Genomic DNA, 18,968 nt, shown 5'->3' with positions numbered 1-18,968 from the left:
TGTAAAGGCTGATACCGGCTAATTTTAAACTATTAGTACTATCAATGATAGCAGATAACAGTATCGTTTTCTTTCTGGTGGCTAGTTCGGAAACTGAAATGGTCTGGTCTGCATTTATATAGCGCTTTTCAAGTCAATGAAGACCTCCCAAAGCCCTTCACCATGTGCTTCACACCTTTCCCTTTTACACACCAACTTACCTGTAGCAGCGTCAGCCATGGAAGGCAACTACCTGATATCGGGGGCATTAGGGATTCGGTGTCTTGCCTAAGGACACTTCAACATATAACAGCTAGTAATCGAACCTGCGACTTCTTGATCCCAAGACGACCGCTATACCAATGCTGCGATCCGACCCCGAAATGAAAGGTCAATTGGTATATAATACTATAAACGCATAATTAACAAAAAATAGAATTCTTTATATCTATTGCGGAATGAACTGAGTTGTACGTACTAAAGGTATAAATATGTGGTATCAGTATTGATTTTAGTTCTCAAGATTTGAATATGGATATCGATATGACGATTTAAATCTTAAATACTACATTTTAAATGACCATTAATGAATATGGAATTCATGGTTGCCATGGCGCCCAATTGGCCGCGCCCGTGTGTATCACAGTTGCCATGGCGCCCTTGTTGACAGATTGGCTCCCTGTCGGTATTTAAACTCTCTCCTGTCAGTCCCCTTTTGTCGGTCCGTCTGTGAATCTGTTTTTACAAGGCAAGACCTTTTTCGCCTATCCCGTGTTTTTGCACCTGTTTGTCTCCCGCTACGACCTGTTTTGATCTCGACCACGTCTGTTCTACCGTCCCGAATAAGGACCTGTTTTTGTTCTTGACCACCTCACCTCTCCTCTTCTCACCTGGCTTTTGACTTGTTTCCGATCACGTTTTTGCTCTTCTATTTCGGCTGCTGACCTGTTTTTTTCCGTTCCCGACACCGCCATCGCTCGCCACGGAAATGCCACTTCCGCGTCTGAGCAACCTGCTCCCCAGGACCAGCGATCTCCAGATCGTGTGTGCTATCCTTTCCCTTCTTTCCAATAAAACTGTGAGTAACGTTACCCGAGTGGGTCCTGTTTCTGTTTTCGGTCCTGACAGAATTCATGGAATTTCAAAAAATGTATTTGATCATTTGGATAAGCTGTAGTGTCTGTGCTTTATTTGACATGTACTGTACTTGTAAACCATCACCCAGTCCATTTAACCCTTGTATGATAAGGTGGGGCCAAAAATGAGCCATTGGGTTGTTAATCTTCAAAATCTTTATGAATAAAAGTATATGTACTATTGTCATATTGCAGGTATTTCTCATAAAACATGTTCATGACATGATGTAATTAGTGTTTTCCCCCACTAATTTTCAACCCCACTCATGGAAAGTACTGGTAGATCCTGCTTTCAAGGGTCAAAAACGTCCAAAAAGACACTATTCATTCAAGTATAAGTTGTTGTTTTTTTATTTTTCGACCACATATCAAGATCTATGACAGTTCAACTTTGGTTCAAAGAGTGTGCAGCATTAGTTCAATATAAAATTGCAACTATATTGTACATATGTTCTTGAAAAAAATCTACAAAACACACATTACAAAAAGACAAAACTGAGAGTAGTGACGTTATTCAAAAAACGTGATACAGTTAAAAAAATCTCCAATATGGAAAGTGAGTACTTCCTCTTTGAGGTTTTTCCAGTTAGATGTATTAAAAAAATAGAAGTTCGGGTTAAAAATAAGAATACAAATGTGAGAACAATCTCATGACATGCATCTTTTAGAAGTTTAATCAGGGTTCGTACACCTTTTTCATGGCCATAATCAAGAAAATTTTAAGGACTTTCAAAGCCAACATTTTAATTTCTACAGTAGCATTAAAAATCCGGTGTGAAACGTGTATTTTCCAGATCCACAAATACATCTGCATTTGACATCTTGCGTTTGCATTTGTCAAGACATGATTTATAGAGTTATTCACGACTTTATTTGTGGATCTGAACAATACGTGTAAATAATTTTGAGAAAATCTTAAAATGACTAATATGTCAATTACACAGGGGTGTCCAGAGTTTTGGGGAAGCGGGACGAATTTAGTAAGCTGAAGATGCGTGAGGGCCATGCATTCAGCCTGGCATTCTTCTACCAGTCTTTAGTAAATTCACCCTTTTGCGGTGCTTGGCGTTCAGTGCCGCGACCTTGTAGCTCACCTTTGTAACATTATCAATTGCCTACTATGAAAAAGCGCTGCAGTGACAAGAACAGCCTCCAGTTGCTTCCCCTTTTTACAGCATTCATTTCCAGTTAGCTTTTTGTAAACAGCATGTTTCATCTGGAAGTGCCTCTTGATATTATCTCATCTCATCTCATTAGCCGTACAATTTTCCTTTTTCAATTTACAGTCGCAATGTCAGAATTGGGATGCACTAAAATTCTCACAGAAAGCCTAAGGCAAGGTTGCCAAAAGGCTTCTGCTATCATCTGGTGAAGTGGTGATTCTTTATTTTTTTTTGTACAAATGTTTTCATACTGCGGTCAACATTATTGGCAGGCCACAGATTAGTAATTTTATAACAGAGGCCGCGGGCCAGTGAAAATGTGATCATGGGCCATAACTGGCCCCTGGGCCGAACTCTGGACATGGCTGAGCTAACATTTTCAGCAGCAGGAAGTTCATCCCATTACAATTTACCACTGGAAAACGCAAACTTAATTTTTTGTATAGCCTATAAGTTGTTCTTAATTCTTTCATCAATACTCATTTCATAGCATGTACATGTCCTCTTGGGCGCAGCCCATAAGGGGCGATGACGCTTCATAGGACAATGCCATGCTGCCGTTAATCCTGAGGGACGAAGAAAAACAATGGCAAAGTGAAACCACCAGAGAGCGGTGTAGGCGTCATTTTGAGCAAACATGTTGTCAAACAGCAACAATTTCAAGCACTCACCTAAAATTCAGGCACTTTCCAACCCTTGAAAACACAACACTATCAATTCAAGTCCTTTCAAGGATTTCAAGCTCCCATACGAACACCGTTTAATGTATGATCTGCCAGTGTCTGCAGGCATGCTTCCTATGAATGCCGGCGAGGCCTTGCAGCAGCCCCTTGGTGAACACGGCGTGAGATTTTCCACAATAAGTGTGTGTCGTCTTCAGCAATTCCTTCTCCAGGTGGGCCAACAGGGATGCCGCAGGGTCGGCCGCAAACGAGTACTGAAACAAAATGAATAAATCTGACTTTTTATGCAGATTAGGTCATCTAAAATACAGCTATAAAAATGTCAGTTTCTTACATTTAAAAAAATTTGCGGGGAAATTTCTAGTAAAGAAACGTAAAACATTGTGCCACTATTGAGACTCTCGTTTGCAGACTGTGTTGGTCGCTGTCGATCTCAATCGATTAGTGCAGCAGTCTATATTAATTAAATTGGGATTAGTATTTATGCATGAATTCTAAAAAAACATTCTCAAAAAAAAAGATGTGCTGCACTAACTAAAATTCAGAAGCCCGATTCGAGTTTTTTTATGTAGTCACATGATGAGTCGCATGACCTTAAAGGGAGAGTGCGTCATTTGAGATTTCCTTAAAAAGTTGAAAGAACAAAAATTTCTTTATTAAGGAAGTGTTAACACTGCCCAACTGAGATCAAACAGCCTTTAGAATTTTTCTCCATCACGCCAACCGGCTTTAATCTTACTTTTACCAATGCTGTTTCGTGACTCGCAATACATTAGGAAAAGGAGGGTTGGGACTGGGGATTTTTTGGAGCGACTGTATGCTTGTCATTGCAGTCTTTTGTTAGTATAGCAAGAAAATGGTGAAAGTAAGAAAAGAACTGTTCAAATACAGTCCAAACACAAAAAGATGAGAAAAAAACAATTGTTTATTCAAGCGCGTTGAAGATATGCATGTACTCATGAATGATCTAACTGAGGCTGTGATCGTGACTTTCAGCCACAAGATGGCGGCAGAGATTATTATTTCACATCCCGGACTGCACCTTTAACCTCTTTAAGCCCTCCCTTTGGCACATGACAAAGTGATAGAGACAAGACCAAGTATTGATACTACTATTTAAAAATATCGAATCGAGCTGCTGCATTTTAGTCAGTAAAGTACATTGAGTATTGTTTTGATAATGTTTTGGCGCAGTCACGCATATATGTTAATGCCAATTTAATTTATACAATAAAAATGGCCCGGCCCGGAAGAACACAGAATTCGGCTGCTTGGAGTGATTGTCGGTCAGGAGCTGCAGTACCTGATTTTGCCACAAGAAGGTTGGAGAGACTCCATAAGAGCAGACGTTTATGGATTTTTTTGGTATTTACTTTGGGTGTCTTGACACCAAAAGAGGCTAAAGACACTCACAAAGGCTCAAAGTACAACTGTGTAAATTTTCACAAAAATCAGGCCAGCTGTTTCTGAGCCTATAAGTCACATACAAACACACACACACAAATAAATTTTTATAAAGTAGATTAGAATTAAATAAATTTGATTAAGATAGACACATTTAGATTAGATAGATGGATAGATAGATAGATAGATAGATAGATAGATAGATAGATAGATAGATAGATAGATAGATAGATGAGATAGATATAACTTTACATTTAGAAAATATAATGTAGCTTGACAGCTGCGCCCGCAGTCTACAAACGAGTGTCTTGATCGCGGCAAAATTCAATACTTTTTTGTATCAGACATTTCCCCGCCTATTCTGTCAAGATTGCAGTCTTCTCCATATAAAGAATGTTTTATTTTCGTTCATCCATTCATACGCATCACTAATTAGATGACGAGGTGCTTGGCTTCCGAACAAAGTTATAAATAATTCAGATTCAGATATACTTTATTGTCATTCTAGTACACGTGTATACAGAACGAAATGTCTATACATCTGACCCGCACAGTTTCCTTGAATGATATAAATAAATGTTGTATTGAGTTGGAGTATTGAAGTACTAATAATATACTAAATAATTATGGCTAAGTAAAGTATTATACAATAGTGCAAGAGTGCAGCTGTATACCCCAGCTTCATTAAATGTGACATTCAAAGCATCACTTAGACATTCAGAGCACTTGGCAGAAATCATTATGCTTTGTTTTATTAAAAAGTCTGACTGCCTGGTTGCGGGAAGAGCACAACTATCCATCTTGCGAAAATAAAAGAAGCCGCATCGTATTGTAAGCCCCAGTTTTTGTAATGTCTAAAAAGTAGTGGCTTTTATTCCGTAATTTACGGTATTTCGCAAAATTGACCGCTTTGGTTCAAAGCGGGAAAAATACATTAATTTATCTTAACTTCCTGTGCATGTTTAAATGACTTTGCTATGGGATAATTTCTTTAACATATTGTGACCTCAGACCATGCAAATCCCACACGCACTACAAAAGGCAGTGTTAAGTGGAGCTTCAGGAAGCTTTGCTGTGGCAGATATCTCTCACACGGATAAATTAAAAAGTTAATCCGCAGGGCGCGTGCAGGGAGACTTCTCCCCATTTGCCGTCCTGCGATAACGAGGAGCGACTCCAGAAAGTTCCGGGTAATGAGGGAGCTTTTACAGTGCTCGGAGGAAATAAAAAAGGAATTAGAGGTCGTCTCATTTACTCACCATCTCGACAACCCGTCAGAGAAAGAAGCGTGTGTTTTTTTTTATTTTCTTCTCAAGCACACTTGTGCTAGAAGGGGAAATGGCTACATTTAATGCTAAGGTTGATTTTGTAATGATTTGGAAATGTTTTAAAACAGGATTGTTTCCAATAGACATAAGCATAAACCACTAAATCACTGTTAGCCGTTTTTAGTTAATACGCTTAAACAGTAATCCCTCGATTATCGCGGTTAATGGGGACCAAAACCACCCGCAAAAAGTGAAAATCCGCGAAGTAGCGACGCCCCTTCAAAAATGCTTAAAAAAAAGAAAATTTAAAAACTTTTTCTTTTTTAATTATTTTATTTTATTTTTATTTTTTTTTTATACCGGCGAAGCTCTGAACCCACGAAAGTGGAACCGCGAAGTAGTGTGGTCCCACTGTAATACATTTCTCTAAAAGGGTTCCCCAACAGCCTCATCTGTTATCATGGAAATGTACAATTAAAAATATTAAACTGATGTTTTTATTCAGTGCTAGAGGTCTTTTTCATTTAAATTGATACATTTTGGATTTTATTTTTCAAAATCACTGAATTGTCGCATTACATTGCAACCTTTTTGTGCTTGAGGAGTTTGTGTGATCATAATTTGATTGAGACAGCAAGCTACATATATATATATATATATATATATATATATATATATATATATATATATAAATATATATATACAGTGTTCATTTTACCTCTGAAAAGTAATGGGTCCCGGGGACTCGCATGCTCAAAAATCTATGGGTCCCAACAGAGATCTATGGGTCCCCGAAATTTAGTGTTATCGAGGTTGAAATTGTAAATCGGCGACCAATATGTAATATAAATATGTATATTCATTCAGTTTTAATCATCACAGTTTATTGGTAATACAAATCAGTTATCTCTTTAAGATTTTTCAGTTCACAACAATTTTGTAAATTATACAAAATAATGTTGCTGAAATACCGTATTTTCCGCACTATAAGGCGCACCTAAAATCTGTTTTTTTTTTTTTAAAAAGCTGACTCTGCGCCTTACAATCCGGTGCGCCTTATACAGGTATATGGATCAATATTGAGCCGCGACAGGTCTCGCAACTTACGGTAAGCAGCCACAGACTTCATTTTTCGCGTAGAAGAAGAAGTGCGCTGTGCATACTGGGAAATATTAAACAACGATTCTCTTTTATTTGTGCGTTTGTATAAAGACCCTGAAATGGCTCCTATTAAGAGACACGCTTACAACGCAGTTTAAACTCAAGGCGATCAGTCACGCAGTAGAACACGGAAATAGAGCAGCAGCAAGAGAGTTTAACATTAATGAATCGATGGTGCGGAAGTGGAGGAAGCATGAGAATGAGCTGCGCCAAGTAAAGAAGACTAAACAAAGTTTCCGTGGCAATAAAGCGAGATGGCCACAGTTAGAGGACACACTTGAACAGTGGGTTGTTGAACAAAGAGCACCAAGTAGAAGTGTCAGTACAATCACTATTCGAATGAAGGCAACAGCGCTGGCACAGGAACTTAACATTAAAGAATTCAGAGGTGGTCCTTCTTGGTGCTTTCAGTTTATGAAAAGATGTAATCTCAGTCTCAACTGTGGTCCAAGCTTTCAGGAAGACGGGAATTGTCCCCGAACTGCCATACAACAACAGCGACTCGATTAATGACGACCTTGATGAGACGGAGCCGGACGTGTTGGATGGCCCATTCACTGAGATGGTCAAAACGAGAACACTGTATATATCATATATAAAATTATGGTTCTTTATCTGTAAATATGAGTGTGCCTTACCAAATACAAAGCTCACCGTACATCACTGTTCCCAACTATTGTAAGCCCAGTAGTCTACTTGGCTTTTCTTCATCTACACACTCTTACCCCTCACTTTCCTGAGTGTATTTAACTGCTTGTCTGTCAATTTTTCCCAAATGTTATTTTTTTCAAAATTATTATCGGAAAACCAAGGCTTAGCATACTTCCAAGAAAATCACAATGACCCATGGTGTATTTTTAGAACTAGTTCGCAGGCTACTCAGGTGGTCTTATGGGGATACCTGGTGCCTGTAGGCACCACGTTGGAGACCACTGTTGTATTGTTTCTTCTCTGCACTATTGTACTTACCTGCGTTATTGTTACAGTGTTATTGTTACTGTTTACCTGACTTGTTTACCTGACTGCCCATTTTGCACATCTGGTTAGCTGCTCCTCTTGCACTATTTGCGCTACTGTAAAATACTATACATAGCCATAATTATTTAGTATATTATTAGTACTCAATACTCCAACTCAATACAACATTTTATTTATATCTGTACATTCAAGGAAACTGTGCGGGTCAGATGTATCGACATTTCGTTCTGTATACACGTGTACTAGAATGACAATAAAGTAGATCTGAATCTGAATATGTTCAATTTAAATCCCCCTGATAAATAACCCAAAATGAGCAAATTGATCTGCTAATGAGACAACATTATTTGTTTTAGTTTTGTATGTTTTAAGTAGAGGGAAAACAAGTTCTATGATTTCGCATTGCTGCTGCATTTTAAGATCTATATTAACATCTCAAGTACCCCTTGAAGTTGCCTAAATTACCCCCTGGGGTACTTGTATCGAAAAAGCACTGTTCTAAACAAATTAGATGATTTTCGAAATTCCGTCGTAGAAGGCAATGGTTAATAGAAAGCTAATGAGATTCGCAGGGATGGCATTATTAAGTAAATGCCAGCCCGGTTGTCAATATTACTACACAGCTGGTAAACAGCCAATAAACATCATGTGGGAAGGAAATTACCTTCTCAAACACAGTCTCTGTATTTGCTACAGAAAAAAAATTGAATTCCATTTTGGGGGGGGGATGACGACAAAAGATTAAAAGGACCAACTGGCACTCATTCACCTTTCGTATGGCTTCATAGACTAATCTGAAGGCTGGCTGCTTGTGGTCGTGGTACACGCCTCTGTTTCCATGCAGGATGAAGATCCCGTTGTCTTCGGCTGAGGCGCAGTTGCTGCCGTACATGCAATGATCTGAACGGTAATTCCAGTGGCACGGAATCTCCAGTAAAAGTTCTGGACATAAACATAGAAAGCAGAGGTACGATCTTACGCCCAAGCTAAAGTTGGAGCCTGAACCAAATTAAGTCGGGCCCAGAATGTCATTCATTACGTTCGGGGAGGAATGAGCGTCTCTCTCGCGGAATTTTTAAAAATAAATATGTGTACATTATTTTAACTTTAAAAGGTGGTGTATTCAACTTTCAAAATATTCTACATGCTAATAAAATTTTCTGGCTGAAATCATCATTGCAGCTCCTTTTATTGCTTGAGCAAGTAAGGGAAATTCTTCAATGCTCTCGAATAAACTCTTCCCTTTTCATTGTCATTAAGGTTTGGGTTGGCATTTGGACTGTATTCCAAACAGTCCTTTTCTACTTTTACATTATTTATCCTACAATTATGCAAAATCACGACGACACGCGTGATACCACTATGAATGACCACCCGAATCTTGTGATCACATCACTGGAATCATCTGGGGCTGAAAAGTTCCTGCAAAGTCCATGCATTGTTCATGTATAAGTTTAGTGTTCTTGTGATAAATTGTCATTTTGCAAGCAAAGGCTTTTGTATTTATGTAAAGAAATGTGTAGATATCGGTGGCATTATGAATTTATATTTATAAAAAGCACCAAAGTTCTGCTTGAATTTGCTACCTTTCACAAAAAGCCTTTCGGATGTTTTCTTGGAAACGAGTATTTTCAAGAACTTTAGCAATGTTCAACTGTTTACTACACAATTGTAAAAGTTAGAAGCATACTTTTTTTAATGAAAGAAGATGGTTCAAGCTTTATTTTGATGTGTCCTATGCCTATAAAGCGACAGACCTCTACATTTTCTGCAGGCCTTGAAAAATGAGGTGAATGGAAAAGATTGACGGGCACTTGAATTGGTGCTGTCGTTTATGGCCCTATTTTCAACCCGTCAACATGACTGACAGCCTTAAAATGTTCCTGTCAACCTTTTTAAAAAAATCCATCAATGATAGAAAACTGCAGACACAGAAACATAAAACATGTAAATGTTTATACAGGATTGTTTGACTTAGATTTTGTTTACAAAAGACAGGCTTTAATTTTTATTAAATGACCTCTCCTCCTCCTGAGTCCTAACAAATAAAATATGAGATTACGGGTTCGCATCGGGCTCTGTCCTGCAAATCAAGGTAATTGGTCAGGCACGGGCTGGATTTTTTAGACCCAATATTAACCTCTGGTAGAAAATTCAAATGAGTGTTCTCAGGCCAGTGTAAAATAAATGAAATCGTAGTGCTATCTAGTGGACATTTTGGAAAAATGCATTCCTATAAACAGGTAATGTACTGTATAGTAAGCCTAGATACTAACCGGGGTTGTAGTGGAAAATTATATTTAAAAGATCCTGGTCTCCCCAGGTGATGTTAAGTTTGTATTTTTGCAGAAGTGGCATCAAAAGCTCATCCCATTTGAGCCCCGAGGAGGTCATATCATTCTGTCAGGGAAAAAAATAAATACTTTTTTAATATAAAAAACAGATTGTACAGTCGAGGTCCCCAAACAACGGCCCGCGGGCCCGATACAGCCCACCTATGCATCTAGTCCGGCCCCCTAAACAATACCAGAGAGCATTTAAATTTGTTTATTTTTACCATGTATTGTATTCCTTTGATACACTTTTTTATTAGCTAAAAAGACATCAAAGACCAGTCCGCATTTTTTGTCTGTAATGGGATTCGACTACCAGCGATACAGATGACAGATGAAAAAACATTGGGTAATACCTCTTTATCACTCTCTCTCAAGCCATATTACCAGAGACAAATGTTAATTTTGTTGTGCATTTCACATGTTGCAGTGAAGATAAATTTGTCATTTGCAATGCTTAGAAGTATAGGACAGAATTGTCATTGCAACATGTGAAACACACAACAAAATTGTCATGACTAAATATAGAGTGACGATGAGATCAAATCAACTGCCTTTTCGCAAGCAATCTATTCTATACCACTGGTGGTCCAGGGCTCTGGTGACTTAGCTGATTTGGACTTTATGATTCATGGACTTTTTTTCCCTATGGACCCACAGAGTGTTAGTTGATTATTTTTCGGTATTTCAGAAATAGTGTTATTGTTTATTGTGTTCTGTGAAGAATCCAGAAAGATTATTTAATTGTGGCTTTCAGGAAAAAGTAGAACAATTTTTCTGAAACAAATTGATACTGGCCCCTTCATCAGACAACGGAAAAGTTAAGTGATCCTCACAGGTAAAGGTTTGAGGGACCCCTGCTTTACAGGCAAATGCGGTACATGACGGACACCTTGTGGACGTTAGAAGTATTACAACAGCATGCAATCTTACCTTGAAAAACCCACTCCTCATTCTTGTAAGATTCATTAGGACGACCCCCGAGTTGATCCCTGTACTCCCATAAAAAGGATGCCGGGCAAAACGACTGTACCAAGCAATGTGCGGCTCCTCATGCTCTAAGGCCATAGCGGCCAGCTGCACCGAATTGAAATGAGAAAGAAGAACCCACAAGTAGTCGACAGGCTGCAGGAAGAGGACGTCTGAATCAACGTAGATTAAACATTCCACGTCCTTAAGGATAAGCTGCGCACAAAAACAAAGAATCATTCTAAAACGTATCAATACAGTAGTGCCTCTACATACAAGCTTAATTTGTTCCAGGCAGATTTTCCTGATATAAAACAAGTAAAAACAGATTAATAAATTCTGGCCTCCCAAAGGTTTTTGTGTTTTTTCTTATATCTTTTGAAACGGGTTTGTTTCCTCCATTCCCTTTCATCTCTGGTACCGTGAATAAAAATAAAGTGATAATGAGATACATTTGAGTGTGCGCTGCACACGAATAAATATAGCACTCCTGTGCGCACAAACTACACTGATTTTAATTAAAACACATCACCTCAAATGCCCAATTCACTTTGGGAAATCTCAAAATAGCTAATCTCCCTACCCCTCAAATCAAAACATCCTTTCCTTCTTTACAGCTCACCTAGGTCAGCTTTTTTGACTTCAAAACAGTGATATTCCTGAAGGAGAATGATTTCCATGTCTGGTTATTATTTAGAGTGTGACTTTGTTATCTGAACTCACTGCTTCACTGCTTGTATGCAAGTCTGCCTCTTGAATTTCTCAAACCAGCCATGGCTGGGCTTGAAGTCCATTCTGGTTTTATCCAACGATGACACCCCCTTTACTGACGCGGTCTTAAGTTGTAGGTCTTAGTGGATAGAAAGCGACTCCTGCTTTCCATGACGATATGTTGTGCTCGCTCCGTTCCCTTAAAGCAATAACAAAAGTATTTCCATCTCCTCATGAATCATGGTTCGCTTGGAAGAAAAGTTAGGCCCCTGGTTGGTTTTATAGCCTCGATGACATATTTCTGTTTCAATAGCACATCATCTTTAAACCATTGTGACCCGGCACACTATCCTTTTTGTGTGCCCATGCTGTCTAGTGAAAACTATATTTCATTTGGATTTACTTTTACAGGAGATGAAACTGCACCAAATGGCGGTGTTTTGTGGGATTGTTCAATGAAAGATGTGCCATGGCTTAAAAAACAATGCATTTGTGTACAAATAGAAAATATTGACCAATCAAACTGGTTAAGTAGATCACTCACACAAACATCATGCTCATGTTATTCTATGATTTGCTGGTTTGTTTCATTTGAAAACATTCTTAATTGTCTCAGAAAATACCTCACAATTTGGTTCAAGGGGTCTCCAGTGGTAGCCTCTGGAAATGCTCACAACTTGGATTTTCCTTTGTTTGTTATGTATGGCTTTTGTTCCAAATACATCTCTCATATAGACATTATTGTGCCTAGAGGTGCTCGTATTTAGAGGCATGACTGTATTGAGGTAGTGGAGGTATTTGTTACTCACAGGTAGAAAGAGTCTTTGAGACGCACAGGGTTTGAAAAGTTTTTCCGACTCTGCCGCATTTTGGTTGGGAAAGTGTATTGGGTAAATTGTGTAGTGGAAACGGGAGCGAATGAAAGCAGGCCAAGATTCGAACTAGAACACAGAAAATGGATAATTGATCATTCTAGAAAGCAAACCATTTGTTATCGTTGTGTTTAGATGACACAGTGATAACTAACTGCTTTTGTGAGTCTGGCGTGAAGCTGGTCTTCAGCAAAAATATGCAGCTGAAGGCACTTGATGCTAAAAAGCACTGCAGACTTCACCATGGTGACAGCTTCCTCCAGCCTATCACCGCAGGCCACCACTGCTAAGTGCATGAGAGGTCCAGGACTGCTTTGGTTGCTTGCCTCAGCCTGGGTCCTTTCATGCATGATGTACCTGAGTGGAATTGAAACATTTATTTTATCTCATATTTTCCAACTTCTACCATTTCATATATTATATGTTTTTTTGCTAAAAAATTTCAAAATAAGATATAACATTTTCATGTAGCATACAATATTTGTCTAATGTGGATATCCCTGCTCTCAAACATGCTGTGCCTTTAAGAGACAACTTGATGATGTTACTGCTGTTACTTAAGACATACGCATTGTTCAGTCCTTCAGAACTTGAGACGAGTGCCACAGCATGTCTCTGACTTTCAGCTTTAACTCTTTTATTGTGTAAATTAAATCTGTACGGATGTTAGTTCTTCATCTCATTGGTTCTGGGTGAATATTTTATTCAAAAGAAAGTCTGCCTTCACTTTGGATTTGTTAGTGTTTCACACACTTTTGTGGGCAGTGTCTGCAAAAGGTCCTTGCGGATATAAATTTGACCTTGGTGATTAAAATCCAACTGTAAAAACATCTGCCACTGATTCATCTTTTAAGTTTGTTTAGGATATTTTGTATTCTTGTTTAGATCCATGTTTTATTGCAGGGGTCTCCAACACTTTTGAAGCTGATAGCTACACGAAGGGCTACCAGGTTGATATGCATTGTGTTGGGGAGGAAGCACTAAGAATAAGAATGCCTCTCGTCTTATTAAACTGGTGAGGAAGGCGGGCTCTCTTGTGGACACAGAGCTGGACAGCCTGACAACTGTAGCTGAGGGATGGGCACTGAACAAGCTGCTGTCAATCATGGACGAATCCCTACATCCACTACACAGCATCATCTCCAGACAGAAGAGCAGCTTCAGCGACAGACTGCTGTCAAAGACCTGGTCCACGGACAGAGTGAGGAGATCATTTCTCCCTCATGCCATGAGGCTCTTTAACTCGACCCGGGAGAGTAAAAGCCAACATTAAACCCCAACCCCACATTTGCATGTAACCCTATTTTTTTTACAGTGTCTATTTTCCGCAACACTACTTAAATGCTCTTTATTCCACACGTTATATTGGGTATTTTTGTATTCTATATCTCTTATTTTATTTTTTAACACAAGAATACTGCTGGAAATGTGATTTTCCCAATAGGGATGAATAGAGTAGCTATCTATCTATATGCATTCCGAAAACATGTTACGACAATGGTATGATTATGCAACCCAAGGTTTCAATTCTTAGAGGTCAAAATGGGCTCAGTCAAACCACTAAATATCAGCCCGGTTAGAAATCAAATTTCACAGAAAATTCACAATGACCCACAAAGATTTTCAGAACCTGCAGGCACCATGTTGGATACACCTGTTTTATTGGCTGATGTTGCAATATTTGTATTTTTTAATAATTTTTAATAATCAAATAGACCGAAGACAAAAGTGTGCATTTATTTCGTACTGTACCTTATTTTTATTTTTTTTTATTTTTTTTTGCAGAATGACATTCAAGCGTCTGACTTTTTAAGGTAAGACTGTTGTGTTGACAATTATTTCTAAACAATCCTCCCCACAAAAATAGGATCTTGGGGGTAAAAATAGTTTTTTTAAGTCAACTTTTGGAATTTTTAAACATTTGAGGTTGACAGCTGTGCCAAGTTTTACTATGCAGGAATTTATCAACCAAATAATGTTACACCCAAATCTCACGTGATCGAATAATTATTAAGTGTTTTATCAACCTGTGTGCCGGGGCCCACTAAGCGTCTTGTGAGAACTAGTGTAGTGTGCTGTGAGAAATTGCTTAATTTTATCTTTGCAGTCATTAACCGAGTAACATTCATCCATATTAGTAGGTAGCAGCCGATTACTATTTTCCATTCCTTTTGTATACTAATCATATGCTCATGAGGCAGTACAGGGAAATACATTTGAAATAAATATGATAAGTTAAAACTTTAGTAGACATTCAAAATAGGGAGAGGAGACATCAATTGATTTTGAATTTGCAAATAAAAGAAGAAGAGGAGCTTTAAAATAAGGAAGTCCAACCTGCTCTAAATCCCTTCCACTAAGCCCTTTCTTCTTTTTGATAAATGTGTAAGTTTGGACAGAAAATTTACAAAAATACATTAAATAATTGAAATTTTGCGGATTTGTTTTATTCTATCATTTAAAATGAATCAAAGATTGTAGTAAAATAAGTCATCTGGTCGATTAGTTTTGTTGTGTTTGTTATGAGTTTCTAAAAAACAAAACGAAAATTCCAGCATAGTATACACCGCAATGAATAATAACCTGTTTTACCTCCTGAGCCATGGTAAGCACAATACATTAATAAAACTATACTGTCAATTTAGTCAAAAACTAAAGACAACAATGACATATTGATATTATTACTATTACTATTATTAAATATTCGAAGGACTGTGGGCTTTAAGATTTTTAATAAAAAGAAGTGTGCCTTGGCTCAAAAAAGGTTGAAACACATCAATTCATCACCTGTTTTTCCGGCGTGATGTCTGTGGCTCCAGTTTGTCCGTGTCCCCTTTTCTTGGTTCTGGAGCCTTTGGTGCGACGTAAACGCTCTTTATATTCGTGTTAAAGAGTGTTTTAGAAACGTAAAATGCACAAAACACTACAATCACCATGCACATTAACAAAGCACGAAAAAACCCCTGCATTGTGCACTTACTTGGTACCGGGGCTGTGATCTTATAAAGCTAGCGGTAACCGTTTAGTTATTTCCGGTTTGATTTACATGAATAAATATTGTGTTGTTTTATATTGCTTAAAACTTTGATAAAAGAAAGATACACTGTGTGCCAAAACAGTAATTTTGAAGACATTTGTGGTAAGCTACAGAACACTTTCACCTTTGAAATATTTATGCCTCAAATTGTTTAAAACTTTATTTTTTTAGGGTAAACTTGTTTCCGGGTTTTGACCGCTATTCGTAATTTATGAGGGTCCCCAACAGTTTCAAGAGGTCAAAATCCTAAACGGGGGAAGGGTGGTTTTACCAAAGTGAAGCTGATGCACCCCCCTCAGTCAGCTTTTATTTGAATTTACCACTGAAAAGAACCACTCGTGACAATGGCTGCAGTGCTTTTAGGAAAGTCACCCTTACTTTTTAGGTGGCATCATTTGATGTGTTCTTGAAGAGTTGAAAGTTTTCTCCATTAAATATGTGTGAACATTGCACATCTATGTTCAAAAAGCCCTTATGCTTTTTTTTCCACTGCGCCATTCATCCATCCATTATCTGCACCGCTTATCTTCAGTAGGGTCGCAGGGATGCTGGAGCCCATCCCAGCTATCTTCGGGCAGTGGGTAGGAGACACCCTGAACTGGTTGCCAGCCAGTCGCTTGGCAAAGAGAGACAGACAATTCGCTCGCTCATTCACCATTACGGATAATTTGGACTGGACAATTAACCTGACATGCATGTTTTTTGGAATGTGAGAGGACACCGGAGTGCCCGGAGGAAACCAACGCTAGCACGGGGAGAACATGCAAACTCCGCACAGGAAGGTTGGTAGCTGGATTTGAACCCATGACCTCAGAACTGTGCCGCACACGCGCTAACCACCGCGCAGCTGTGCTACTCCATTGCGCTTATCTGATTTTATTGTTAGGGTCTGGCGTGCCTCCATCCACCTGAGGGCGCCTAACCAGTTTGTTATTGGGACAGGTGTATCCAATAATCCCAAGCCTGTCCCTGGTTAGCCTCACACTTCATAAGGACATTTTCTATTATCACCTTTTTCAAATGCTTCTTAATTTATGGATGAGTTTGTGATTAAACGCCATCACGTTTTAGCACCTTACCCCTGTTTCCTGCTTCCTGTCCTTGGGCCCACCGCAAAATTGCAACATAGTCTTCCGAACATGAAAGGACCGAGCAGGAAACAACACCTGCCGCAGCTATGAGGAGAGTTTCTGGCTCCCGGACGCTTCTGCTCCCTGTGAGGAGTGTCCTCGACCGCTTCAGCTCCCTGCCCTGGCTGTAATGAGTGTTTTCAACCACTTTGGCTCCCTGCCCCGGCTGCAAAGAGGGCTCCTGCCACTTTGGCTTACTGCCCTGGGTACGAGGGAGAGTCCCCACATGGCTCCTCCCGCTTCGGGCCCCTGCCCTAGTCACTTCGGCTCCCTGCACCCGCTGCACAGAGTCCCCGACCGCTTCAGCTCCCTGCCCCGTCTGCAAACAGAGCCCCCAGCTGCAAGGAGAGTCCCCAACCGCTTCAGCTCCCTGCCCCGGCTACAGGGAGAGTCCCCGGCTGCTTTGGCTCCCGGGGCTCTGCGGGGAGGCTTCAGCCCTGCCCTTGAGGGAGAGGCTATGTTGTGCATCTGTCCACCAGGGGACCCCTAATCTGTTTGTAATTGGTAATGGTGTGTATAATAGGCCCACACCTGTCACTAACTTGCCTCACCTGTCATAAGGACATTTTGGACAGAACCCATATTGGGTGATTTTCGTTTTCCACTATCAATATCACCATCACCTTTTGCCAGTCCATCCAGCTTTGTGAGGTTTGTTTTGGTTTTAGTGTTGTTTTGACCATTTGATAGTTACTTTAGTTGATTTCTTTTTTTGCCATCTGTTTTTAAGCACCAAACCTTTTCCTGCTTCCTGCGCTTGGGTCCACCTCATCATCAAGACATTCATCTTTCTTTCAGAGCCTGTCCGGGACAGAACAAATTAGGTAGGAGGGGTTCTGGGGAATGCCAGGATGCTTGTTTTTTGTTTCTTTTTTTGTGAGTGTACCATGAAAATGGTGAAAGTAATAAGAGGCCTTCTTCAAGTACAGTCCCAACTCAAACCCAGAGAAAAGTGAAAGTGTTTTTCTGAGTGCTTCAGAGAAAAGCATACTGTCACGCACGTGATGAATAAGCTGACTAAGGGTTCATTTGTGATTTTAAGCCAGGTAATGGCGGTAGAGAGTAACAAATTACATACAGCTCCTTTAAAACATTTATGAATAGGAATATTACGTGGTCGAAATCTGAAAATGCCAACCAATATATTGTTTTTCAACCAGTGTGCTAGGAAACAATGTCTAGTGTGCTGCAGGAAAATGCCCAAAAAATCATGCCATCGTTTAGGTATCTTTGCTTTTTTGCATTGATCAGCTGAGTAACTAACATTCATCCATATCAGTAGGTGACAGCAGAACACAATTATTTCTTTGTATATACTAATTATCTGCTCATGAGGCACTAGAGAGAAATACTGTATATTAAAAAGGTTGTTTTTTCATGCAGCTGTTTAAGATTGAAGTCTAAAGTAATACATAAAAACAAGCAAAATCTGGCAAAAGATTTATTGATCCCAATTATTTTCTCATTTTACTAAACAAAAATTGAACCTAGTAAAATCAGTTTGTGGTTCCATTGGCATACTTCCATATTATGTGTTGTTTTGTTATTTTTCCAGGAAAAAAAACAAGTTGAAAATATAGCATCGTAGTAGTAGTTGAAAACAGGCTAAAAATGTAGTTAAATCCCGAATTAAACCAAACTGAATAATTTGTGTTTCCTCCTGTGCCATTGTGATCACAAGACCTTAGAGGGACAGTGTGTAATATTTGACCCCTAAATGATGGTGTGATGCAAACACAAGGAAGAATACGAACTACGAAGACTGAAAGTGACCAAACTGCACCATTTGGCTTCTCATTTTTTACCTTTCATAAGTTTTTGTGGGGTACCCAAAGCTGCATGACGGCCGAAAATCACGTTATGTAAGCCCTTTCAAACATATGGCCCGCTAATGAAATGCTCTCTTCGGCCTCTAGAGGGCAGTGTTGAGTTTGGATATTGTGATGAGTTTGTTCAAGTGTATACAGTAACTGCGTTCACACAACTGTTAAAATAAATCGGGTAACACATTCTGTGCCAAACATGAAGATCTATAATCGGGTGGGTTACTATTGTAGACTGAATGATGAAACATAAAACTGAAAATCAAAGCTAAAAACTTGGAATTTACATTCTTTTACTGTTCTTGCCTGCCTCATATCAGA

At 39.1% G+C, this 18,968-nt stretch overlaps 1 protein-coding gene across 1 annotated transcript; it reads right to left on the bottom strand.

The window, feature by feature from the left end:
• Window positions 1-1,488: 1,488 nt before the first annotated feature.
• gxylt1b (glucoside xylosyltransferase 1b) lies at window positions 1,489-15,638 on the bottom strand. Its single transcript, XM_088347146.1, has 7 exons — window positions 15,445-15,638; window positions 12,813-13,014; window positions 12,595-12,726; window positions 11,039-11,290; window positions 10,049-10,172; window positions 8,542-8,714; window positions 1,489-3,215 (listed from the first exon to the last, which is right to left on the bottom strand). The coding sequence occupies exons 1-7, from the start codon at window positions 15,624-15,626 to the stop codon at window positions 3,039-3,041; spliced, it is 1,242 nt and encodes a 413-aa protein (XP_088203272.1). The 5' UTR covers window positions 15,627-15,638; the 3' UTR covers window positions 1,489-3,038.
• Between the last annotated feature and the right edge of the window lie 3,330 nt (window positions 15,639-18,968).

This window comes from Urocampus carinirostris, chromosome 11, assembly GCF_059441175.1.
Source record: "Urocampus carinirostris isolate Australia breed hairy pipefish chromosome 11, RoL_Ucar_1.0, whole genome shotgun sequence".
Lineage (NCBI taxonomy): Eukaryota > Metazoa > Chordata > Actinopteri > Syngnathiformes > Syngnathidae > Urocampus > Urocampus carinirostris.
The sequence above is the reverse complement of the archived record's forward strand: the minus strand, read 5'-3'. Positions and strand labels throughout refer to the sequence as shown.